Below are 26,440 nucleotides of genomic sequence, written 5' to 3'. Positions count from 1 at the left end.
AGGACTAAGGGTTCAGGAAGAAAGAGGATGAGTGCTCAATTCCAGAACTTCGAACCAGTTATTTTCAATTTGACCTTCTGCTGAAAATTTCCATTTCCACCCTGGATGTACTGAGTCGATCTATATTTTTTCTCATTTTAATAAACCAATTTTTATTACAAAAGTAAATGGAAAAATAATAAAAGTAAACATATGTGTTCTTTTAAAAAAGTTAAAAGTGACAGAGAGGCATAAAAAAATTAAGCATAAATTTACCATCAAAACCAAAACTAAAACAAAACAAAACCTGTTGCCATGGAGTTGATTCTGACTCACAGCGACCCCATTGACCCAGCAATTTCCACTCCTAGGTACAGACCCAAGAGAAATGAAAACATATGTTCACACAAAGACTTGTGCACAAATGTTCATAGCAGCATTATTCGTAATAGACAAAAGTGGAAGGAACCCAAATATCCATCAAAGGATGAATGAAAAAATATGGCCTATCCATACAACGGAATACTACTCAGCTGTGAACAGGGATGAAGTACGGATGGATACATGCTCATCATGGATGAACCTCAAAAACACGTTCAGCAAAATAAGTCAGATGCAAAAGACCACATTTCGTAGGATTCCATTTATATGAAATGTCCAGAAAAGGCAGTAAAAATAGAAAGCAGATTAGTGTTGCCTGGGGCTGGGGATGAGAACAGGAAGTGACCACAAACAAGCTTAAAGGATCTTTTTAGGGCGATGGAAATATTCTAAAACAGGATGATGGTGCCGTTTGCACAACTCTGTGTCAGTATCATAATAAAACCAAAAACCAAACCCAATGCCGTGGAGTTTATTCCGACTAATAGCGACCCTATAGGACAGGGTAGAGAACTGCCCCATAGAGTTTCCAAGGAGCAGCTGGTGAATTTGAACCGCTGACCTTTTGGTTAGCAGCCTGAGCTCTTAACCACTGTGCCACCAGCATCATAATAGATAGTTTATAATAATAAATAATGAATGAAATGCACCAGGATTTGCTCGTTCTTCACTTCCACAGAGAAATAGGCGCCCTCATTTTCCTTTGACACATGGCCCTCTTAGTCCACCTTTCATTTTTCTGCTTTTGTTAAAGAACAATGCAATATTTCTCTATTCTGAGAAATTGCACTTCATTACAAGTGCAATGATAACTGTACCAACCCCAGCCTCGATGTCAGGGAGGCAACAGGGAGTGATGAGGACTGTGGACACGGGAGAGCTCACATCAAAAGGGAACGCTGTGTCTCAGCTCTAGGGTTTGGTGCCAGAAGGAATGGAGGCCCAGAGTTGCTGGAAATCTGGGTGTTTATGTGTAATCACCTGATTTTTTACAAAATATATAATTTATTTTATTTTTGTTGTTGTTGTTAAGAATGTACACAGCAGGCCATACAGTAATTCAACAATTTCTACATGTACAATTCAGTGACGTTGGTTACATTCTTTGAGTTGTGTAACCATTCTCACTGTCTTTTCTGAGTTGTTCCTCCCCCATTAACATAAACTCACTGCTCCCTAAGTTTCCTATCTGACCTTTTGAGTTGCTGTTGTCAGTTTGATCCCATATAAACCAAACGAACCAAACCTACTGCCGTGGAGTCCAGCTCGTAGCAACCCTGTAGGGCAAAGTACAATGCCCCACAGGGTTTCCAAGGGTTTAAATCTTCATGGAACCAGACTGCCACATCTTTCCCCTGTGGAGAACTGGTGAGTTTGAACTGCTGACATTTAGGTTTAGCAGCCAGGCGCTTTAACACTGCACTACCAGGGCTCCTTTGCACCCTATATAGATAACTCTTGAAAGAGTAATCACCTGATTTTTAAATGTTGGCTCAAATTAAAAAACTATGTGAATCAAATAAAACATAGCCATTAGCCAAATCATTCATTTTTGAACTTCTGTGATATTACTGTGTTTCCCTCACTGTGTGTCTCCGTGTGTGTGTGGTTACACAGGACTCCACTGTTGGCTGGGTTAGAACTTACTCAGCATTCTCAGACGATTCCCAGCTTTCAGCCCTTGCTCTAGGCTTTCCAAAGAATAGGTTTCTAGACTTAAGCTTGCTGGAGCAAAAGAAAAAGGCGCTTTAAATTTTGATGGACATAGTGGACAGAATTTCTTCATCTGATTTTTCCTCTGCCATTAATCACATAGTTCTTTTCCCTGTGTTAATAGTTTAAATAATTATAAGTGTGTTAAATCATCTCAAATCCTTCTTGGGAGGAAGAAAGAAGTCATGAGAAAAAGAAGGAAGGTTGACTGGTCTGAGAGTTCAGTCTCCTCATAGCTCACCAGTTTCATGATGGGGATGAGAGCCCTGGGCCCTGGAGGACCCCACACCCCTTGAGAAGGGTGACAAGGCTTGCTGGTCAGTGGGTCTGGTTCTGTTCTGGCCTGGCCTTTCCTCTCTGCATTTACTCCATAGGCTCAGCTGAGCCAGCAGGACCACAGAGGCCTGTTCCTGCCCCTAGAACAGCCAGAAAGTGGGGAAGGGGCCTGGGATCCTCTTTGCTTACTCTCTCCCTCTTCCCTGATCCTCTCCCTCGCCACAGGAGTCCCTGATCATTCTCCTCCCCGTGAAGAAATTTAAATGGTTTCACAGCTTCTGTTTACAGAGTTCCTGCCATGTGCCAGGTAGGCTTGTGTGCCATCTCTTTTTATGCCCACTGCCTCCTGAGGCTGGTGTATTACCTCATTTTACAACATGAGACTCAGAGAGGTTAAGTAACTCCTGGCAGGTGGCACAGCTGGGATTCAAACCCACAGGGTCTGACTCAAACTTATGCCATCCCAATTGGGCATGCTGCCTCTCCTGGTGGGGTTTAAGGCAGACCCCAAGCACCCTCATCTCCTCTGGGAAAGGGCCACCAGTGCGGCCCATCTGGTCCTGGGGCTCAGGCTGGGTGATCTTGGGCAGTTCTGACTTCTGACCCCCGGCTGTTCCCTGTTCCTGAGGCCCCCAGATAAACCTTTCTAAGCCCAGGTCTGACCTGCTCAAAAGCCTCCCATGGCTCCCACTGATCACAGGATGCGGTCTGCTCTGAGGCCTCTAAGGCAGACCTTCCCAAAGGAGCTTACCCACCTTTCCCAACTCAGCACATACTGGTCCTTACAGCCAGCCTGACCGGCTCCCAGCCTTCCTTCGTTCTCCACCCCTGAACTTTTGCCCCTCCTGTCATTCTGTCTAGAATGCCCTTCCCTCTAATCCATGGCCACACGCTAACTGCACTTCAAGGCCCAAGCACCTGTCATCACTAAAGATTAACCCAGGGTTTAGTCAGGGTGAGGTCTGCCTCTCCCACCAGGCTGGGAAGCTCCTGCAGCAATCTGACCTTCTCTGGGTCCTAAGCTCCAGCAGCAGTCTTGCTCAGAGCAGAGATCAGCGGGCCTTTGGGGCAGAACGAGTTAGCCTCCCTTCCAATCCCAATCCCAGGATGGCTGGACCAGGGCTCTGTGTGTCTAGGGGACCCAGCCTTCATCTCTGCCTCACCTTCTGTACCCTAGGATGGCCTGGTGATGTCACTCAAGTGTGGAGAGAGACAGGCCCACACTGTAGGTGCCTGCCCAAATGGGGCCTGCCAGACTGTACCCCATTCTGCATGCCTGAGAGCCAGCCCCAGGTAGCCCCAGTGCGGCCCTGCCCTGCTCAGTGTCCTGGGCCCACCACAGCTCAGTGGCCTCAGCCTCTGGTGCCAGTGTCCAAGCCCACCCTTGGGCTTGAGCAGTTGAGAGAAGGGAAGACAGGATAACCATCTGGTCTGGGTGACCCCTCTCGTCTCATGTGCATGCATTCAACCCCCATGTCTGTCAGAGAAGGTGAAAGAGCTCTGAACACGAGGCTTGAAGGCCTGGGCTGGGAGCCTTTAGCTATCAGAGAAGTGCGCTGACACCACAATACACCACAACATACATTGTGGTGTTGGCGAAGAATATTGAATATACTGTGGATTGCCAGAACAAACAAATCAGTCTTGGAAGAACTACAAGAAGGCTCCTTAGAAACACGGATGGCAAAACTTCAGCTCATCAGGAAAGACCAATCTCTAGAAAAGAACATCAAGTTTGCTAAAGTAAAGGGTCAGCAAAATGAGGGAAATCCTCAATGAGATAGAGTGACACCATAGCCACAACAACGAGCTCAAATACATCAAAGATTATAGAGATGGTGCAGGACCCAGGCAACGTTTCCTTCTTTTATACATGAGGTCAGTATGAGTCGGACCCAAAGGGACAGTAACTAACAACAACAACAACAATGAAGGTGCGTCAAGTGCCTGAGCAGAGCAGTTGGAAGGGATCCTTGGCCCCAAGGTGCTGAGCTTTGGTAACCACACTAATGGAACCAGTGCCCCATGCCGTGCCCGGAGGCTCAGGATGTTGCCTGCCCAGGAACGCTGCCTAGAAAGAACACTTCTGTGGGTGGCGACTGATATAATCATAGCCTCTCTTGAGTTTGGAAGTGACTTGCAGAGATGAGGGTGGACAAGTGAGATGAGTGGAGAGCAGCAGTGGTAGCAGCAGGAGAAAGAGGAGCTGAGTTTGAGTAATGGTGGTGTCACCAGAGTAGGGAACAAGAGGCCTATTAATTTCTTCCCCTTCCTCACTGACCACTTTCTTTTCTTCCCTGCTTGTCCTCACGGTAACCGCCATCTCTTGGAGCCATCTGAACTCACCTCCCAACCTGGTTACTACCTGGGCTTCTTCTCAAATGAAAGAACCTGATGCAGCAAAGATGTAACCAGACAAGAAGACAATATCCCAGGTTGGCAAGGATGCTGTGCGGTGTGAGTGCATGAATTGGTACCAATTTCCTGGGGGAATATGGCAATATATATCAAGGGGCTTAAAAAGGACTGATCCTTTGACCCAGTAATCACATACTTTTAGGAAGTTACCCAAGGACAACAATTAGAGACATTTTCTTTGCTGCTCTGTTTCTATTAGCAAAGTCATTGGAAACAACCCAAATGTCTAATAGGGGTCTGGTTAAATTCATTATAATAAAGCCATGTCATGGATTCCAACGCAGCCATTAAAATAACCTACTTAATAGGCAAATGCATAGAGACCAAAGTTCGTTGGTAGTTACTAAGGTGGTACACATGATTAAGCACTCGTTACTAGCCAAAGGAAACCCTGGTGGCATAGTGGTGAAGAGCTACGGCTGTTAACCAAAGGTTGCCAGTTCGAATCCACTAGGTGCTCCTTGGAAACCCTATGAGGGCAGTTTTACTCTGTCCTGTAGGGTCGCTGTGAGTTGGAATTGCCTCGACGGCAATAGATTTGGTTTTTTTCACTAGCCAAAAGTTTGGAGGTTCAAACCCATCCAGAGGCACCTTGGAAGACAGTCCTGGCGATCTGCTCCTGAAAGCTCACAGCCTTGAAAACCCTATGGAGGTGTTCTATTCTTGTAACACACTGGGTTGCCATGTGTTGCAGTCAGCTCACGGCAACTAGCAACAACACCACCACCTGGGGCAGGTGAGAAGAGGAAATGGGGAGGTATTGCTCAAGAGCTCCTGTTAAGGATGATGAACAAATCTGGGAATGGATAGTGGTGATGGTTTCACAATATGGGGACATAATGTCAACTGAATTGTTATGTCAGAATGATGGAAACAGAAAATGCTTTGTTCTTGTATTCACCAAAATAAAAATGAAAAAAAAAAGATATTAAAATGTATTTAATGACATGAGGTTATGTTCACATATAACACTGAGTGAAAAAAAGGTGGAAATAAAAGTTCATGTAAAACGTGTAGACACATCAGAAAAGATACGTGTCACTGTATTGTTATGATTAAAAGGCTTAGCCCATTGCGGGTGCTCAAGAAATTTCTTTCTATCCTTTTTGAGTAGATGCAGAGCTTCCGGTGCAGACAGTAGACTTGCAATAAATGCCTGTCAGAAGAATAAGCACGCACATAACACCTCCAGCCCCAGCAGGAATGTCAGCTTCGACCTCAGCCACATGGGGCATCCTTGAAATGCAAAAAAAAAAAAAAAAAAGCAGGGGCGGGAAATTCTCACACATAGTATTTCAGAGGTAGATGGTCCCTTTACAGATGAAGAAACTGAGTACCAGTGGCGGCAGGAATGGCCAAGGTCCCAGCAGATTAGTGGCTGAGTTGGGACAAGACTTTGGCCAGTCCCGGCAGCTGCCTTGCACCCAGTGGCTGGGGAGGGGGGATGGGGGCTGGTCAGGAAATGGGGTGTAGGTTTGGGGGTCTGCTGTCTATTTTGTGGGGATGGTGTTGGGGGGAAGATAACAGTGCCCGAGTCCCTGGACCTCTGCCACACAGACTGCTCAGAACCAAGCAGGACGGAGGGATTGTGAATGGGCCCAGGTCTGCTGTGGTCACCTCTTGGTCTGCCTCTCTGGTGTTAGTTTCTTGAGGGATAGAAGTTGTTGTTAGGTGACTTTGAGTGGATTCTGCTGCATAGTGACCCCATGTGACAGAGTTTTTCTTAGGCTGTAATCTTTATGGGAACAGGTCACCAAATCTTTTCTCCCAAGGAGCTGCTGGTGGGTTTGAACTGCAGATCTTTCGGTTAGCTGCCTAGCACGTAACCACTGCACCACCAGGGCTCCTTCGGATGACAGGAGAGACTTAAGAAATCAGGATAAGCTACCAGCCCCTTAAAACTGTCTCTTCCCCAGACCCTCATGGAAGCCCCACAAGGGCATAACCATCAACTCCTTCCTGTGCCCAAAATCGCTGCGGCAATAACAGCAAGAACATGGCCAGGACCCAATCATGGTCTCGATCACTCAGCCAGGCCCCCAAGGCCCCAAAAGGCAACAAATGCTTAAGCTTGCAATGCAGCCAACAGCCAACAATCCCACTCAAACACTGCCAAGCTGCCCACCAGGACGATGATCCTGTGTGCTGTGATGGATTGCTTTTATATGGCCTTTCTCTCACCATCTTGTAACTCCTGCCAAATGACCGAGTGAGACTAGCAAATGAGGTACTTGTGGCCCACCACGGGGATTGGGTGGCTTCCTAATAATGCAAATAACTAATAATGGCACACTTGTGGGGGCAAGACAACGCAAATATAGTGTATGGGGCCCTAATGAGGGGATAGGTTAGTTTTGCTATTCCTCTAGGCTAAAAATGAGCCATCCCAGAGGCGGATGGGTAGGAACCTCACTACTACCAAGAAGAGACAAGGGCAGAGCACATCCTTTAAACCTGGGGTCCCTTTGCTGAGAATCTCCTAGACCCATGAGACAGAGAGAGAGGGAGCTATGACACAGGAGACTATACAAGATGGCGAGAAGTGGCAGCAGATACATGGTAGCAGCAGAACCAGGAGACTGGCACAAGATGACGCAGTGAGCTTCCCAGCCCACAGAATAAGGTGGTTACAGTGGATGTGCTGACCTGTGGGGAAAGAGCTGAGCTTCTTCAGGAAGGAGTCACCTTGGGGCAGTGGGTTGTCTCCAGGCACTTATTGGCTGAGCTAAAGAACTTTGTAACACTTGCCAAAGCAGGGCAGAGGCCGGGCCGAGGGAACAAAGGGCTGAAGGCCAAAGGGAGGCCTTCCTGTGGGCACTGCTGAGAAGAGGCTGTCCTGATTGAAGAACTGTATCCTGACCCTGAATTGTAACCTGTTACTTCCCTAATAAACCCCATAATAATGAGTATGGTCTGTGAGTTCTGTGTGGCCATTGCAATAAATTATCAAACCCATCAGAGAGGTAGAGAATGCCATGGGAGGAATGGCTGGTGTTAGAATTGGTAAAAAGTTTGGAGAGAGGAGGGATGTCTGACCTCTGCCTCACAGCCATCAGCTTTGGCCTGTCGATGCTGATAAAGTGATTAAAGTTCTCTCCGGATGAAGCTGCCTCCACACCATCTACACCATGTCAGCTGAGTGCCGTGGGCGGGCTTTCCCAAGACCTAGCTTGCACTTCCCGTTGCCTGTTTTGCCCCTCTCCTCCTCCCCCTCATGTTGCTGCTACTTTTGGCCTGACCTTGGTCTGTGTCTTATCAATCCATCCATTATGCTGGGGGCTGCTGGGCAGGGTGGGAGCCGTGTTCTGGAGCTCTGGGATAAAGGGGTCTGAACAGCAGAGGAAGTCACTCTCAATTAGCTGGGAAGGAGAAAATCCCGAGAACAGAGTGGGAGGCCCGTGGTGTTTTCTGTAGTCTGTGGGAACAGGCCATAGGAATGGAGCTCATTGTTCAGATGGAGAGATAACCTGGTCCTGAGGGAAAGGTGGTTTTCAGGCCTGAGACAGATCTCTCTCCAAGAACACTCCCTCTGGGCACCCAGATCCCACAGCCCCTTCTCCCAGGGGTCAGTCTGGGACCAGGCCCCGGAGGGATCCCATCTCTACACAGGGACTCTTTGCTGAGGGTCTCTGGGCCTGGTCAGCTCCATGCCAGCCACTTGGGGATACATCAGAGGAAAGGGTCACAGCGGCCTCAGGACATGACAGGAGACAAGCACAAGGCTTGGGACAGAACAGTCTATGAGGAGCTTGGCAGAGTGGTACAGAATGTACCTGCCAGAACACCAGTGGTTTTATCCCTACTGTGTCTGAGGCCTCCTGGCAGACAGGGACAAGTCTGGAGGAGAGGCCCTGTAGCTGCTGGCCCCTCCCCAGCCTTCTCACCTGAGGGCCAGGAGCCCTGAGCTCTGGCCACTGCAGGAGAGTCTCAGTTTTCCTATCTCAGTTACAATTGGGATGGACAAGATGGTCCCTGTGAGCCCCTCCCCGGCCATTGTTTTGGTCTTTTTCCCCTGCCCCCCAGGATTCCACTTGTCTAGGCCTGGATGAGTGGAGGTGGCAGGGCTGGCAATGGGCTTTCCCCAGGCCTGTGGTGGGAGTGCCCAGGAGACACAGGTGACCCTGGAGAGGTCCACCTGCTAGAGAAAGTGAGATCTAGCATCCTAGCCTGGAGCCACTAAGGCAGAGCTGCCCCAGACCTGCCCCTCATAGCCAGCGCCTTGGCGACCGGTCATATCCAGGTAGAGAACACTCAAGCAATGTCTGAAGGCCCCGTTGATAGCAATGCCCATACAGAGGCGGGGGGCACCTAGGTCGCTGGGCTTCCAGTTAGGCACCCAGCCCTGTGGGGGTAACTTTCCTCCAGGAAGCCCCTGAGACTTCTCAGCCCTGCTGAGATCTGCTTCTCTCTGCCTGCAGTGCTTCAGGAGCACCCCTGGGACCCAGCCCCAGTCTTGTACACACATGTGGCCAGCACCTTGGGGACAGAGATCGGCCTCATACACACTTGTGACTTGGCAGGACCGAATATTTTGACAAGTAAAATGTTTCTCCAAGGATTACAGAGCTCCACTGTTCTCTGCCAAAGGGCTTGTATTATACCTGTACCCATTTCACAGATGAGGAATTGAGGTCATTCTGAACCACCTACACTAATTTCCTCTGACCCCTCGCTTTTTCTGACCTTTCTCCAAACCCACTCCCCTCTGGGGGCTGAAGTGGCAGCAGGGTCCTTTGCTTCCCAGTGTCCCTCAGGCCTCTTCCTTCTCTCCAGCCTCAGGCTGTGAGCTCCCTGCCTGAGGACAGGGGTCATATCAGTCTCTTTTCTGGCTCCCCAGCTCACAGTTCCAGCCTGGTACACTGTTCATGCCACTGGAACGTTTGGGAATGGTGGGAAGTGAGGCACAGAGGACACCCAGTAAATCGGTTGACCTCACCATGCTGGAGGCCAAGCTGGGCCAAGCACCCAGCCTCCCAGCTTGTAGCTGAGAGCTGCCCAGTGGGTGTGGGCATGTCCTTGGAAGAGTGGGGGTGGGGAACAGGCCCTGGCCAGCACCCCCACTAGCTCCATCCCCAGGGGTGCTCTCCTTGGATCCCCTACCCTTCTTTGCAGCCTCGAAGCTGCCCTTCTCCAGCTGGGGTTCATGTTCAACCTAGAAATGTCGAGAAAGAAATGTGTCTCCAGGCTGGGGATAAGGCTGCCTTTGTGTGGAGGTCAGAACTGCAGCTCTGTGGCCTGACTTGGGCGGGAGGGGCTGTGCCTGGGAGCACAGGCTTGTGGGCAGCTCAGTGCCTAGCCCAAAGACCAGTGCTTGGGGACCCACAAACTTCTGGGAACTCAAGAAGGAGCCCCAGCGCCTCTGAGGGTTCCAGGGTAAACCCTGATCCCAGGAGGCAAAATTTCAAGAGCTCCCAGAGGTGCCACCTGCTCAGCAGTTAGGTGGGGGCAAGGCAGGGGCTGGCCAGGCCTCAGGGCCAGACTTGGAGGGGACCACGTTGTACACGATGCTGTCTAGGTCCCAAAGGGGCAGTGTGGCTGGTATCCTCTAACCAATGGGAAAGATAGAAGGATGTACCCCACAAGGCTGCTGTCAATATAAAATAGCAGCCCTTAGCACAGAGCCTAGCACGTGCTAAGTTCAATAAGATTTTCTTCTTCTTCTTAAGGGGGGGCAGCTGGGTGGGGAGAGGGTGCTCTAATCCCTCGCATAATCCTACAACCCCTTCACCCCAAGAGTCTTTGACATGGATAGCTAACTTCTCTTAATATTATGAAAAGTGCTTTGTGAAGGAGCAGCTTTGAGGCCACTCTCAACAGGTGGCCGCCCCAGTCTCCTCTCTGGTACGGAGTCTAACGCCACGGCTTCTGGGGCTGCTAGGGAGTCAAAGAGCTAAAGGGTCCCAAGCCCCATCTTGAGGCCTGGCATACAGTGGGCACTCAATCTCATGCTGAACCTGGATTTCACAGCAGCTCCATCCACCTCCAGGGACACCGGGGGCTGCTTGAGAGGGAGCTGGGCAGAGCACAGCCCACGCAAGGCCTGTGGGTCCTCATGAGGCCTGCCCGGCAAAGCTCTGGGCGGTGCCTGGGGCCCCTTGAGGGGTGCCTGCTGACAGCAGTAGTACCAGGTGGCTCCTTTAGCCCCTCCCAGACTGTCCTGCCCTCCTTATCAACAAGGGCAGACCGCTGGATCCAGGCACAGGGGCGACTTAAGGTTCTGAGGCCAACTGAGGTCCTCATCACCCAGGAAGGTCCCTGGTCCCCAGGTAGCGGGCCTTCCTTCCCTGGTCTGACTCTCTGTGTCCTTCACCCAGGGCCTGTCTGCCCCAGACTGGTGCTCTTTGAGGGCAGGAAAGGAGGCGCTTCCATCTCAGCACCCCCAGCAGCCATGCGCCATACATGGTATGGATGGAAGGAGGGATTCCCACCCTACCCTACCTGGTTCCAGCTCACAGCCAGCCTGGCTGTCCCTACCCAGCTTCCCAAAGTCCTGATAAATAAGAGTGGTGGCCTTGCCACCTCCCCCTCAGTCGCCTACCAATTCTCCGCCCCTTCATTAAATCCAGTGCCCAGAAGCTGTGGGGCGCTTAGATGCCCCTGCTGCAGCCCCTCTGCTGGGACCCTTTCTGCAGTTCCCCACCCCACTTGTTTAACCCAACCTGACCTAACCTAACCTAACCTAACCTAACCTGACCTGACCTGACCAGCTGCCTTCAAGTCAACTCTGACTCACGATGACCCCACGCATGTCAGAGCAGAACTGTGCTCCACAGAGTTCTTAATGGATGATTTTTTGGAAGTAGATCACCAAGCCTTTCTTCTGAGGCACCTCTGGGTGGACTCAAACCTCCAACCTTTCATTTAGCACCCAAGCGCATTAACCTTTTGTGTGACCCAGGGGCTCCTCCCTGATCTATTTAAAACCTGCCCATTCTGCGTGCTCACTGCCGCAAGGCTGTGAGACGACAGCCAAGCATGTTACACAACTGAAGCCCATAGGGTTGGGGATGACTTGTTCCTTCCTGCAAACACCAGAGGCTTTTCTGGGGCTTGGTGGGGGACACAGAGCTTCTCCCACATTCACTCCCTTCCTGCCCCTCGAATCTCCAGAACTGACAATGCCATCGCAGTGCTCAGAGCTTCCCCACTCCAGGGCATCACTGTGTGCGAGCCTTCTGGTTCAGACATCTCTTTGAGCACAGCAGAGAAGGGTTATAAAATCTGAGAGAACAGCCCGAGAGAGCTGGTGGGATGGCCTGTGGTCATACAGCAAGTGGAGAGGCTGCCTGGTCCATCTCTGGTGCCTTTCAAATCCTTCCCCTCAGAAACCATCTGGCCCTCTCCTTGTCCCAATTCCTTCTCTTTTATCTCTGAGGAGAGCATGAGAAGTAGCTTCACCCCTGGAAAGCGCACCCCCGGAGCCTTGGCTGAGGGGCTTGTTATGCCTCAGTTTCCTGACTGAAAACGGGCGTAGTGACCTTTGCCCTGCCTCTCACCATCCAGCCCATGACAATGCTTGTGACAGGGGATAGAGGTGCTGACTGTGTCCACCCTCACACCGGGCCCTCCTCTCCCCGCCCCCTGACCCTGAGAAAGCTGAGTAAGGAAAACGAGAGCAAAGGGCAGATGCCTCCTCCTCCTGTTCCCTGGCCCTGGCCTCACCACTCTGTACAGTCCAAAGACCCCTGGCACTGGCCTCCTCCCACTCCTTCCTCCCCAGTTAGTCCCATCTCAAACACTACCATCTATTCCCCCAAACCAAACCATGCCCATTGCCATCAAGTCGATTCCCACTGATGGCAACCCCACGTGTTACAGAGTAGAACTGCTCCATAGGATTTTCTTGGCTGCAATCTTTACAGAAGCAGATTGCCAGGCCTTTCTTCCATGGCGCTGCTGGGTGGGTGGGAACCATGAAACCCTTAAGGTCAGTAGTTGAGCACAAACCGTTTGCATCACCCAGAGACCTTCCTAAACCCACAACCCCTGCCTAACTGTGAGAAAAACACCAGGCATACCCAAATTGAAGGACATTCTACAAACACCCATCCAGTACCCCTCAAACCTCACCATCCATCAGCCAACTCATCATCTCCCCCAACTAGCTCCCACCCAAAGGCCCAAGGCAGTGGGGGTGGTCACGAGGATCACAGCGCATTTACTCTGAGGAGGAGTCTGCAGCGAAGAAACTCACAACCAGGAAGACCAGTGACTCGGGGGAAGCTCTCTGTCCCCAGAGGTGAGACAGGCCAGAGATAAGATGGCAACAACGTATGGTCCCAAGGACAGCACACATACAGGAGGCAGTGACCCTGGGCACCCAGCACCTTTTGTTTCATTTTTTTTTTTCAATTTCTGTTGTTGCTGCAATATTGGTTGTACAGCCAATAAAAACGGACAAAAGCTGCGTTATTACTGTCATCAGCGTTTTGATGACTCTTCAGGGTAAATGCTAACCCTGTGCAATTATCTGAGGGTCAATGTCATTATTAAAGGGTACATGCCTTTCTAAGCCTCCAAATCAAATGCCACCAGCCTCCACCTGCCTGCCTGTCATTTGCCCCAATTTCCCAGGACATTGTTTGCCTGGGCTTCCTCCCATCCTCCAGTAACCCCAGCTGAAGTTCCCAAGTACCGATAGCCTGGCCCTGGGTGAGGTCTGAGCTGTCTCCCTGTCTCTGGTTCCTCTCCTCCCCGGCCTTCTTGAAGAAGAACTCTCCCCCCGCCTACTTTCTATCATGCCTGGCCCTGATGGCACCGGTGGTGGTGGTGGTGGTAGTGGCGACAGTGACGAAGAAACTGGCCTGGTGGAGTCCCTGGGGGCATGGTGATCAGTGGGCTTCCACTTGCCCCTTCCCACAGTCCTGGCCTGTGGCTCATCAGCTTGTTTCTAGCCAGCAGTCCCCTTCACCATACCCAGCACAGCTAAGCTCTCTGGTACTGCCCATCCCACCCCAGCAGCCTCCCAGCAGGCTCACCTGGACAATCCAACTGGGTGTCCTTCGCCTTCTCTGGGGACGAGTGAACAAGGGCATGGCTTAGGGATTCTTTGGAGATCGTCTGCCCGTCAGTCTGGGGGCTGGTGGGGGAGAGAGTAAGCACTTGTTAGAACCTGGTGGACTGGCCTGGGCTCCTGGGCTCTGGCCTGGCAGACATCTCAGTACTCCCCGAGGGGTGACACTGGTAGATCTGCCTCCTGAAGACTCCCGGGACCATTTGCAGAAGTGTCCCAGCTGGGGTCAGGAGACAAGACCTCAGTAGTTCCAGGAGTTAAGTAAGGGACAGTCCCTTGTTTCCCTGGGTTGAGGCCCTAATCTGCTCCCTCCCCAGCCTCTCGCTGCAGGTTCTAAGGCAGGGCCATGGAGCCCCTCTGGGGCTCAGTAAGAAAAATCAAGTCCTGCTTTGCTCTCATTGACTGTGTGACTCTGGGCAATTTCATGCCTCTCTCTGGGCCTCAGTGTCCCCATGTGGACAAGGAAGGGGTTGGGCTTAGGCAGTGGCGGGCTCTTAGAACTACCCCATAGAATGCATATTCTCAGGGTTGGGATGAGAGCCCCCTACACCCATCCCACACCCACCATAACTCAGGCACTGAGAAGAGCCATGCTTAGAAACTCAGGGTGGGGCTGAGTGCATTCCTAGGGCTCTCAGGAGCCAGAAGTAGGCCCCAAAATGAGGCCCTTCCCTCCTGTTGGTGCCCCCCTCTTGGTGGTGCTCCCTATGTCTCTTCAGTTCATGGAGAGACAAACACGGGACCAGGGAAACCTGTGTGTGGTTCAGTGCCATCTGCCTTCACCCATGGCCCAAATTCCCCTTGCCTCCCAGGCTTGGTGGCCTGTGGACAATGGGGTTACTGGGCTGTTTTATCCTCTCTGCTCCTCAGCACCATTCCTCCTCAGGATTCAACTGGTCAGACTTCAACCCCTGAGTGGGTGAGCAAATGGGTATCAGTGCATACCTCAGGAGCAAGAGGGCTACAGCATTACACATATTTCAAAGTCATCAACTATGCAAACAGAGTCCCCTGGAGTTGTGCAGTACACAACCTGTGCAGCTGGTCGTGGCAGCCCTGAGGGCAGGACCCTGGCTCCAGGGAGTCCATTCTGTCAGGGTCATGCTAGCCCCATACCTGCCCAGTTTCCAGTTACCTGCTTCTCCCAGTCGGCCTTACTCCTTCTTGGTGCTGCAGGCCCAAACTAAGTTTGCGAACACACCCAGGCCCACACGGTGACAGTCTGCTTAAGAACCTGAGGTTGGTTTTAAAGCAAAAGACATCATGAGGTTATGCAAGGAGGGGGATGGGGAGAAGGGGGATAAGTGCAGGGCTGAGCTGGCCCCTTTCTTGGAAACGTTGTGAGCACAGGGCTGGAGCAGTCCTTCTGTTGCTATGGTGACCTGCTCTGGAGATTGCCGGAAGGACTGAAAAGATGACAAAGCAGGCTTCTGGGGCGAGGCCTACAGTGCCAGGCAGAGGGAAACAGAGGGTTCCGAAGGTCATGGAGCTTGTCCTTCTGACTTCGGATCATTGATTACTGCCATGACTAGCTTGGGTTGTCTGGTAGAAGTTGTCTCCATTTGGGGACAAAAAGACTATAAACAATCCCTGAGCTCTGGGCTCAAGCAATACCAGGCAGCTGAGGGAACACACACAATAAGGCTCAGGGTCCCACACTGGGAGTGTCAGGGAGACCCCACTGCAAAGGAGGGGGCCAATGTCCCCCTGGGTCCAGCTCCATCTTGGCCTGTGTTCTCAAAGAAGGAGCTCCAACCACAGGACAAACCCAGTGCTTAAAGCTGATCATCCTTTAAAATCATCAGCTTGCCAGTCACCCCCAAATTAGCCAAGACCGTCATGGGCTGTAATCTTCCACAACCTTAACTGCTTCCTCACAAACAAGCCTGTTTTTAAATCCTCACCATCAAAAGGTACAGACAGCATTCCCCCACCTAATACAATCTCTGTAAACTGGTTGTGGTTTTAAAACAGCTAAACAAAGACTAAATGAAAAGCCAGCCACCTAAGGAAGCTCAGGGCAAAGCATACGTAGGAAGGACAATGCTGCCTGAAGCTCCTTCTCCTTTGCAGGGGCCTTTTCTGGGGTGTCTTGTGCCCCAGTGCAGGAATAAGTCTCATAGTTCTCAGACACTGTGCTCACCCAGCTCCCCTTCTCTCTCCTTCCTCTTTTCAATGAGAGGGAGGGTCCTGGCCGTTGGCCAGTACTCAGTGTGACAGGATCACCTCATTTATCTTTGTAGATGGCTTCTGGAAGAACTTATTCAGCTCTCTATGTTCAATGCCTGAAAAATGTTGCATGTCTGATTAAGAGAATGTCAAACTGGGCTGAAATCTAATTTTCCAAATAGGCTAAACTCATCCTTCTACTTGCCAGAGCCTTTCAGATTTAGGGGGATGCCAAGGAGCCCTGGTGGTGCAGTGGTTAAGCTCTCAGCTGCTCACTGAAAGGTTGGTGGTTTGAACCCGCCAGTCCCTCCTTGGAAGAAAGATGTGGCAGTCTGTTTCCATAAAGATTACAGCCTTGGAAACCCTATAGGGCAGTTCTACTCCGTCCTATAGGGTTCCTATGAGTTGGAATTGAGTCAACAGCAATGGATTAAGGCAATGCCACACCTCCCCGTCACCTGAAATGAATACACTGAAACTCTCTGTCACTTTTCCCTGCTCTCTCAGGGTTATGACTGGTAAAGGAGTGTACCGGCCTGGTGTGTAACATGGAACGTAGCCCATCTGTTGTAGACCTAAGACTGCTGGGCTCTGTGCAGCATGGCTGCTGCCTGAGTCCTTACACTTAGTCATTCTTGCTGCTGGTTGTGTTTTTTAAATTTTTGAAGCCTCTCCTGCATTATCAGCAGCCACTTCTGGCCAGTCTGCATGTGTCCTGGCCTCTAGCAACTCAACTTCCTCCCAACTTGCAGTTTCCTTTGGGGGCGGACTTAGAGGTGAGATGACCAAGCTAGATAACCAAGCTGGGTCGAATTGTAGGTGAAATCAGAGGAGGTGGGTTCCAAAAGGGAACCTGTAATATTTCCTTCAAAGAAAAGCACCTGAGTCTTTTCTAAGGGGGGGCAGATACTATTCTCTGTTTTGACTCCTCCAAAGCATTTTGGGCCCCTCTCCTGATTCTTGCTGCTATTCTGGGGGGGACGGGTGGCCTGTAAGCGACCTGACAGGTGAGGTGCTACTACTGTCCTATGATCATAATGAACCTGTTGAAGGTGATTAACATATTATCCCTGTCACTCTAAAAGATCAGACTCTTCCTGGAATTCAGTATTCCGGAGGCATAAGTCACCTGACATAATAGAATGACAAGAAGGGTGGGGGACATTCCAGAAGAGGCTGACTTGCACCTGTTTCTTTTTCTAACCCCCAGGAGGAAGCTCCTATAAAAGCGTGGCCCCCTTTCACCTTGATGAGGACAAGGATCTGTTCTCACCTCCAACTCACACACACACTATAAGCACCTTGCCTAACTTTCACAGGAAAACATCTTTACTGTCTACTGAGTAGCATGAAGAGAAAGAAAACACTCAACAGGCATGTTTGAGCAAATATGTATGAGGTAGGGTAGGGGGAGGAGTCTAGGGGGGTCTGCACTCTCCCTTTTTCTTAACCAGCCTTTGGTTGCTTGGTCTTTTCTTCACCCCTCCTTCCACAACTCTATCTTGCCAGAGGAGCTGATGGGAATCAGTTTAAAGACAGAGCTTCCCATGCCTTCTTCAACTTCTCCTTCAGGAAGCCTTCCTGGATTACCCCTCCAACACCCTCTCACCTCGTGGCCCTCAGATACTCAGGCTTGGGCTTTGAAGGTCACACATGGCTTGGGAAGCTCCTTGAGAGCAGGGGTTGTGCCTGATTCACCTCTGTCCTCCGATCATGAGTATTTCTGAGGCACACAGTTGGAGCCCAATAAATATTGATTGGACCTAACCCTTCTCAAGTTGTCTCTACATATGTGCAGTCGAGGGGAGTCCTCATTTTGCCTGGGAGCCTCTCAACGTCGGAGACCTGCCTCCTATTTACTTCTGTTGCCCTGTCTTCTCCTCCAGCCCTCAGCAGCCAGCCCACTGTTCTGTATGCAGTAGGTGTTCAACTAATACTTTCTTGAAACAACATAGTACTGAGGTTTGCCAGAGTTTGCCTGCCTGGGCCCGGCTCACTTTACTGCCTATGTGAACTTGGGCAGTCACTGGACTTCTCTGAGCCTCAGTTTTCTGCCTATTGCCTACGGCTACTGTGAGAATCAGATGGCCCATGAAAAGTGTTTAGTATATAGTCAGCTCTCATCATTATTACTGGTGATTCTTGCGGGTCTTTCAGGGAGCGAGAAGAAGAGGCAAGATTCTTTGGGGAGACTGGGAGGGGGGCTAAGTGGGATAAAAAACCCCAAACCCAGGTCCGGGATCCAGGTGCGGTACCAAACCCTGGTGCTCTCCTTGAGGGAACAGGATGGGGGCTGCGAGTCGGGGAGGAGGGTGGGATCCTGGTGCCTTACACAATCCTCAGGATGGAGCTGGCAGACCTGAGCAGCAGCGCCTCTGGCATGGTGCCTGTGGGGCGGCCGTACCCCACGCACTCACCCAGGAGAGAGGGAGAACCTCAGGGGAAGTATCACACCATTCCCCAGGAGAGCCACATCGACCCCAAGAGCCCCAGCTCCACCAAACTGCCCTGCAACAGAGACACAGAGTGAATCACTCCCCTGGCCAGACTGGGTGAGGGGTGGTTGCCCTCCTTCCTGGGCATGACTCATGGATCCTGGGGCCAGGCACCCGATGCACCAATTTATTGCCTCCTAAACCCTTTTTTTTTTTAAAACCCTTACTGGGATGAGAACAAGAACCACAAAGCAGGTGGTTTCCTGGGGTCTCGAGTCTCTCTACTCCCCAGGGCCAGCTGTTCCCTGGGATGAGCAAACAAGCCACATTTCCATGGCTGCTGCTTGGCAAAGACCCCTCACCACCATTCACCACTCCACTGTCACTCATTTTTGTTCTCACCCTTCTCTGCTCTGGGGACGGTCAAAAGGAGAACCTTCCTCCCAGAACGCTGGAGAATGTTCTCAATGGAGGGACTGCCTGAACACTTCCCCGTATCCTAAAAACCCCAACAGGGAACAAAGCAATGCCTGCTCCTAACCCCAGCTCCTGGCTACCCCTGCCAGTTCCTCTGCAGAGAATGATGCTCCCGACAGCAGCACCTTCTTCTGCAATGCTGAATCTGTGCTGGCCTCTCCATTAGCCAGCCCACGGACTCCACACCCCTCACCTCTTCATACTTCAGGGACTGCCTCACCTCAAAGGTCAGGCCCCTGATAGCTCTCTCCCCATTCCCCATTCCCTGCCCTAAGACCCCCCCCGCCAGGGAACTCACAACAGATGGTCTGCTTAGGAGGGTCTGGCTGCCTTGGGGTCCTCCCTGTCCTCCTTCTTGTGGTTGGCACACACAGGGCTCAGCATCTCCTTTGCACACTGCTAAGCCATCGTGAGTCCGGGACTCAGCCACTGCAGGTGCCTCAGGTTTTGGGTGTTGAGACAGTGGGACTGGGCGTGGATGGGGGCCCGCCCCAGCCTGCCCTGGGACTGCTGATGAGGTGTGGCCCCAGGAACCTTTGACCCACATGGCACCTACATCAACTGCCCATCTGCATGACTCATACAGAAAGAGGGGCAGGAGGCAGGAGAGGGACCTGTAGGATGGAGAGGTAGGTTGTTGGCTGCCATCCTTGGCAGACATTCCACAGAAGAAACTCCTCCTGCCGCTGGGCCCTCCACTTGGGAGCTGACCCTGGCCCCCGGGGATGGCAGGAAGTTCTGTCCTCTACACCTTTCTTTACTAAACACACAGTGTGCTAAGTACTAAGATGCACTGTCTCCTGGCATCCTCACCACGACTCTGTGACTTAGGTTTTATTAATGGTCTCATTTTGTTGACGAGGCAAAGGAGACCCGAGAGCTCTAGACTTGCTCAGTGTCACCCAGCCAGCAAGTGGCAGAGCTGGCATTTTAAACCCAGGTCACCACAGTCGGCTCTGAAGCCAGGATAGCTTGCAACTAGGTTTACCCATTATTTGTATCATAAAACTCAGCCAACCATTCCATCTCAGCCTCTACCCCCTTGAGAGGCCCTATTCCACAGTAAAAAATGTCTCTGCACCTTGCCCTTTGCCCTCTAATGTCCCTTCCACTTCCTCGTCCACTCCAGAGAAAGCAGGCCCGCACTGGCTCCCTAGAAAACCCTGTCCCCACCCACTGTGCTGCCACCCTCCCACCCAGTTCCCTGGGTGCTGTCCTTGCCGCTCTGCTCACCTCTTGCCCCTGCTCTCCCCCTTGGGGAGCTCGCCCACGCCCTCGTCCTCAATTACCATCTAAACCAATGCCTACAAAATCCCAGCTGCCTTTGGGGTGAGTGGGTTGGCAGATTGCCCTGCCTGCCATTAGGGGGCAATTTTAAGCCCTAATTTTAAAGCAAAGTGACAGGGTTCAGGGGCAGAGATGGGGTGGGAGGTTGTTCGAATACCCTCACTTGCCAGAAGACTGCCAGGTTGCCACACTGAGCTGGTGGGTTATAAACCTAGGTCTTGACATAGGTCAATGCCAGCACATCCAAATTCCAGAAAATTCTACCCTTCGCCAAACTCCAAATCCCCATAAAAACCTCTTTTCCCAGGGATAGTTGCCCATGCCACCTCAGGATGTCCTGACAATTCCAGAATGCCTCTCTGTCCCTCCTCTGTCTCTGAGGCACTAGTCCTGAGCCTCTGATGGGCTTGAGAACCTTCTGGAAGCCCTACCCTTGCCCTCCAACAATTCACTTCTGCACTCAGACATTCTCCTGCTGTTTCAGGGTCCCCATAGGGCTTTGGGGAGTCCTGGGTAGTGAAAATGGTTAACACATTTGACTGCTAACTGAAGGTTTGGAGGTTCGAGTCCACTCAGAGGTACCTCAGAAGAAAGGTCTGGCAGCCTACTACCAAAAATTCACCCATTGAAAACCGTATGAAGTTCTACCTTGAAACACATGGGGTTGTCATGAGTTGGAATTGACTTGACAGCAACTGGTAACTGGGATGGGGCTTCAGAATGAAGCCGTCAGCTAATAGGTTCCTGTCAAGCAGACCAGTGAGTTGAAGTGAGCCAGACACACCGTTGGAAGAAGACAAAGATTTATTCACAGTTTGCAAACTGGAAGACAAGCAGGGTCTTGTGACCTAAGGCTGCCAGCTCCCTGAACCAGCACTGGTTTGCTCCTTTTATAGGGAGTGACATACATACGTATGAACGGTGAGGGGAGGATCTTCAGTCTTGTGAGGCCTGCGCAGTCCGCATAATTTTAGTGAATGGGTTTTTGCACACAGATCCAAAAATACTGTGCACAGCCCTGAAAAAATGGAGACGGCTCGCTACTGCCACCCCAGGAAGGCCATTTAGTGGGTGGATTCCCGTGTAAGTGTGCCTGCTGCGCCTTGGCCTCCTGCCAGGAGAAGACAAGAAACCTGGGGATTCAACCAATCATGGTGATGTGCCGCAAAAGCTGTAACAAAAATGTAGTAAGAGTAGACTTTTCTGAAAAACAACAATTAGGGGATAGTTAATAACCCTTAATAACCTTTTTTTTTCAAGAAGCCCATGCTATATTAACAACCCTAAAAAAAAAAGTCCTAGTGAATCCCCGAAAGGAATTCAGACCTCACCTCTGCCCTAAAAAGCTAAAGATGGAATTACTCCTTCCCTCCTCCTCCCAGTTCTCCTGATGAGGACTGAATAGTGACGTTAATGATTGAAATTGATGCTGGAGGTGATGTAGGTGGGGGAGGGGTGGTAAAAATGTCCTCACATCAAGAGATAGCAGGTACCCACTCCCAGACCTCTCAGACGCCCCAGGCAATGGGGCATTGGGTGTGCTGACTCAGAGAGGAGAGGAACCAAGGTCCTGGAGATGGACCCAGGCTGTGGGCCCTCTGGACAGAGCCCCTTAACTCACAGGGGTAGGTCCTTGAGCTGAGGTGGAGGCTGGGGCAGATATACTGGGGACCATGGTCTCTCAGAAAAGGTGAGGACTGGGCAGGGGTGGTCTAAGGTACATCCCCCACACCCACCAGAAGGAATGTATTTGGGGCAGGCATCCTGGGATTCTTGACTCATGACTGAAGTCACTAGCTCAAGTCCCCAACAAGAATGTGTTTGCTGAGAGGTTTCAACCCTCAAAAGCCCATCCCAGCTTCACTTTGGCTCCATGGTGGGTGGGGGCAGTTAAGTCAGCCAGCTTACTTCTAACCCAATTGGTAGCACCCAGCGTGCCCAACCCTTCCAAGTCAAATAACACAGCCTGCTGTTTGGAAATAAACATGTCAGTCATAAAGTCCCACTACAAAGCCCAGGAAGGAGTTGTCTGGCAGCCTGTCACATCTGAGACAAAGTTCACTGGGCACTAGGGCATCTGGATTCTAGCACAGGCTCTGTGAGACCTTGGGCAAGTCCCCCACCCTCTCTGGGACTCAGTTTCCTCAAATACGTCACAGATAAAAAACCTTCTGATGTTCTATTTGTGATTGGTGACCTGGCTTCCCTGGGCTGGAATTCTGCTGCACCAGGCAGGGACAAGGCTACAAGGCTGGGTGCGCCAAGGCTACCAGGCCTGGGGGACAGGAGGAAAAGAGAAAAAAAATGTTAGCTTATAGCTAACATACGCTCAACACTTACTGTGTGCCAGGCAATGTTCTGTGAAGGAGCCCACAATCTGAAGAAGAGAGTGAAGGGGAGAGATATATACATGATCTGTACATGTGAGAGGCACCTGTGAACACAGCAGGCAAAGTTCATGAAGTGGAGGCACAGAGCAGAAGGAGCATGGTAATTTCATTTTTCTAAAAGTGAAAATGAATATTTACTGAGTACATAGTATGTGCCAGACACTGTTCTATGTATTAGCTTATTTAGTTATCTCAACAATTATGAGATAGTCATTATATTATAATCTCCATTTTATAGATGAAGAAATGGAAGCACAGAGAGATGAAGTAGCCTGCTGTAAGTTATACAGCTAGTAATTGAAATAGGATTCAAACCCAGGCAATGTAACTTTAGATTCCATGTCTTAAGCACTACAGCCCAAGTCAATTCTGACTCAGAACAACCCTATAGGACAGAGTAGAACCGCGCCATAGGGTTTCTAAGGAGCGGCTGGTGGATTTGAACTGCTGACCTTTTGGTTAGCAGCCAAGCTCTTGACCACTGTGCCACCAGGACTCCCTAACCAGTATATGCACTACCTAAAATTGGATCAGGCTCTGTGAGAGCTCTAACATTTCTCAACACACCTCAGCAACATAGAATTTCCTAGGAGCAATTGATTCAAACAGGCAGAGGACTGTGGCTAAAGTAGTTAATAGAAACAAATCTTGAGGTGACACAAATGTTTGGATAAGCATAGAAGGCCTTTAAAACATCTATTATACTCATGTTCAAGAATTTAAAGGAAATGATGGACACAATGAATGAACAGATGGGAAAATCTCAGCCGAAAAATGAAAACTATAAAAAAGGACAATTTCTGAAATGAAAAATTCACCAAATGAGCTTGACAACAGTTAGAAACAGCAAAAAAAAAAAAGTGTTAATGATTTTGAAGACCAGTGAATAGAAATTATCCAGTCTAAAGAATAGAGAGAAGATTTTAAACTTGAACAGAACAAAACATTGTTGAAAGACATTAAAGAGGACCTAAATAGATGGAAAGAAATGTCATGTTCACACATCAGAAGACTTAATATTTTAAAGATGGCAACACTCTCTAGGTTGATTTACAAATTTAACACAATCCCTATTAGAATCCCAGCTGGCTGATTTGCAGAAATTGACAAGCTGATTCAATAATTCATATAAAAATATATGGAACCCAGAATAGCCAAAACAGTCTTGAAAAAGAACAAAGCTAAAGGTCTCTCACTTCCTTATCTCAAAAGGTACTACAAAACTACAGTAATCAAGACAGTGCAGTACTGGCATAAGGATGGGCATATAGATCAATGGAATAGAATTGAGAATCCAGAAATTGACCCTCATATTTATAGTTTTTTTTTTTATGGTTAATTGATTTTCAACAAGGGTGCCAAGACAATTGAATAAGGAAAGAATAGTCTTTCCAAAAAATGGGGCCGGCACACCGGATATCCACATGCAAAAGAATGACTTGGGACTCCTTCCTCATACCACATGCTAAAACTAATTCAAAATGGATCATGGGCTTAAATGTAAGGGCTAAAAATGTAAAAGGATTAGGAGAAAATAGAAAAGAGAATCTTTGTGACCTTGAGTTAAGCAAAGCCTTTTTAAATATGCCAAAAGCACAAGCAAAAAAAGAAAAAATAGATGCATTGGACTTCATCTAAAACTTTCGGAGGGCAGAGCCAACATGGAGCTATAGACAGAAGTACCACGATATCCCTCCACAGCGAAGACCTGAAAAATTAAGTAAAACAGACAAACATCAGATGAAGGGTTAAAGAACTCAACCAAGCACCAAATGGAATAAGAAACGGACAGAGAACAGAGAGTGAGGAGAGCCATGGAGTCGAGGTCCCCTATCAGCTAACAGGGCACAGACTTGCCATCTTGGACCCATCAGCCACCAAGAATGTCAGACAGGGAGTAAAGGAAGGCAGCTTCATGGAGCTCCCAGGAGGAGACAGAGCACCCAGAAACCAGTGATATATGCTTTCCCACTCCCTTCCTTCCTCCCACTGCTTGGTCTCCACCGCTTCCTGGTGGACCACAGTTGCTTGGCCAGGGAGACGCCAGCTCCTTGCCACTTGGATTTGCCCTGCCCACACTGGCTGGCTCCTTCAGTGCCATTTTTTTTTTTTTGTTGCTGTTGTTACTTTTTTGGCTTCTTTTCATTTCTTCTCTCTCTCTTTCACCTCCTTCCTCTCTTTTTTTCTCAAATACCTGGCTCCATGTGCCATCTCTGCTCCTTCTTGACAGGCTGTGCAGTGCTGCTCAGCTGGGGAGCCACATCCCTGGTCTGCACCACTACGCTGGTGGGCTCTCTGAGGGCATTTTTTTTCTTTTTTGTTTTTCTTCATTTCTCAGTTCCTTGTCTCTCTCTGGAAACCCTGGTGGCATAGTGGTTAAGTGCTACAGCTGCTAACCAAAGGCGGGCAGTTCGAATCCACCAAACACTCTTTGGAAACACTATGCGGCAATTCTACTTCATCTTATACAGTTGCTAAAGGTTGGAATTGACTGAACAGCAATAGGTTTTTTTTTTGTTGTTGTTGTTGTTGTTTTTGTCTCTCTATCTCTTCCTTCTTTTCCTTTCTTCCAAATACCTAGCACTCTGGGCCATCTCCACTCCTTCTTAACGGGCTGTGCGGTGCTGCTTGGCCGGGGAGCCACTTCCCTGGTCCACATCACCACGTCAGCTGGTTCCCTGGGGGCACTTTTTTTTTGTTTTTCTTCATTTCTCAGTTTCTTGTCTCTCTACCTTTGTTCTTTTCCTTTCTCCCAAATACCTGGTGCCATGCACCATCTCTGCTCCTTCTTGATGAGCTGTGCAGCACCACTCAGCTAGGGAGCCCCGTCCCTGGTCTGCCCTACCACACCAGTGGTCTCCCTCGGGCATTTTCTTCTCTTCTTTTCTCTGTTTCTTGTCTTTATCTACCTTCCTTCTTTACCCTTCTCCTGAACACCTTGCACTGTGCGCCTTTTCTGCTTCTTCTCCATGGGGTGTGCAGCACTGCTTGGCTGGGGACCTGCTTTTGGTGAGTTCCCTTAGGACATTTTTTTTCTTGGTTTCTTGTCTCTCTCTATTTCCTTCCTTCCAACCACCTGGCATTTTTTTTTCCCCTCTCGATTTCTTGTCTCTTGCTTGCTTCCTTCCTTTCCCTTCTCCTGACCACCTGGCCAAGTGTACCTTTCTCTCTCTCTCTCTTTTTAAATCTAATTTCTTATCTCTTTCTCTCATCCTTCCTTCTATTTCTCTCACCCACCTAGCTGCATGTGCTGTATCTACCCCTTCTTGATGGACTGTGCTGCACTGCCTGGCTAGAAAGCCATTGGCACACAGATTCCTCAGGTCTGCATCTCTCCAACAGCAAGCTCCTTTAGCACTTTTTTTTTGGCTTCTGTTTCTCCTCTTTCTCTTCTTTCCAACACTGAGCTCCACACACCACATCCTCCCCCCTCCCTCCTACCTATGTGCACCATGCACTGAGCATTGCACCCCTGAGTGACAAAAGCCTATCAGAACCTGCCCTGCACTACCCCCTGATCACATCCTGTTGGCCTCAGCACATGCTGCAAACGACCCAGCCCAGGTCCTCCTCCTCAGCTGGACCTGCCCTGCTGCACCATAGCTGAGCAACTGGCCCTGCCCATTGGACAAGATGGTGAGAAGTATCATGCCCACAGACAAGCAAATAACAAAGAATTCCCAGCCTGCCTGCTCAGATATAACCAAATAAAACAAAAAAGCAGGACAAAACAAATATATAAACAATATCAAAAATATATTTTAAAAGCAGGACAGGATGGTTCCAGTAGACATCCAAAAATAAAACAGCAGATAACCTTCCAGTAAAATAAAAGGCACTGGAACTACCTGATAGGGAATTCAAATCTCTAATATTCAGGGCTACCCAACAGATAAAGGAAA

General features: G+C 49.9%; 1 protein-coding gene across 3 annotated transcripts in view; it reads right to left on the bottom strand.

The window, feature by feature from the left end:
• ACSBG1 (acyl-CoA synthetase bubblegum family member 1) overlaps nt 1-26,440 on the bottom strand; it is a 65,685-nt gene that overhangs the window by 27,288 nt on the left and 11,957 nt on the right. For all 3 annotated transcript variants that reach the window (XM_049852850.1, XM_049852851.1, XM_049852852.1), the window contains exon 2: nt 13,746-13,846. In XM_049852850.1, coding sequence (XP_049708807.1) covers nt 13,746-13,846 — 101 coding nt within the window. The remainder of the gene's footprint in view (nt 1-13,745; nt 13,847-26,440) is intronic.

This window comes from Elephas maximus, chromosome 13 (genome assembly GCF_024166365.1).
Source record: "Elephas maximus indicus isolate mEleMax1 chromosome 13, mEleMax1 primary haplotype, whole genome shotgun sequence".
In the NCBI taxonomy this organism is placed as follows: Eukaryota; Metazoa; Chordata; class Mammalia; order Proboscidea; family Elephantidae; genus Elephas; species Elephas maximus.
The sequence above is the reverse complement of the archived record's forward strand: the minus strand, read 5'-3'. Positions and strand labels throughout refer to the sequence as shown.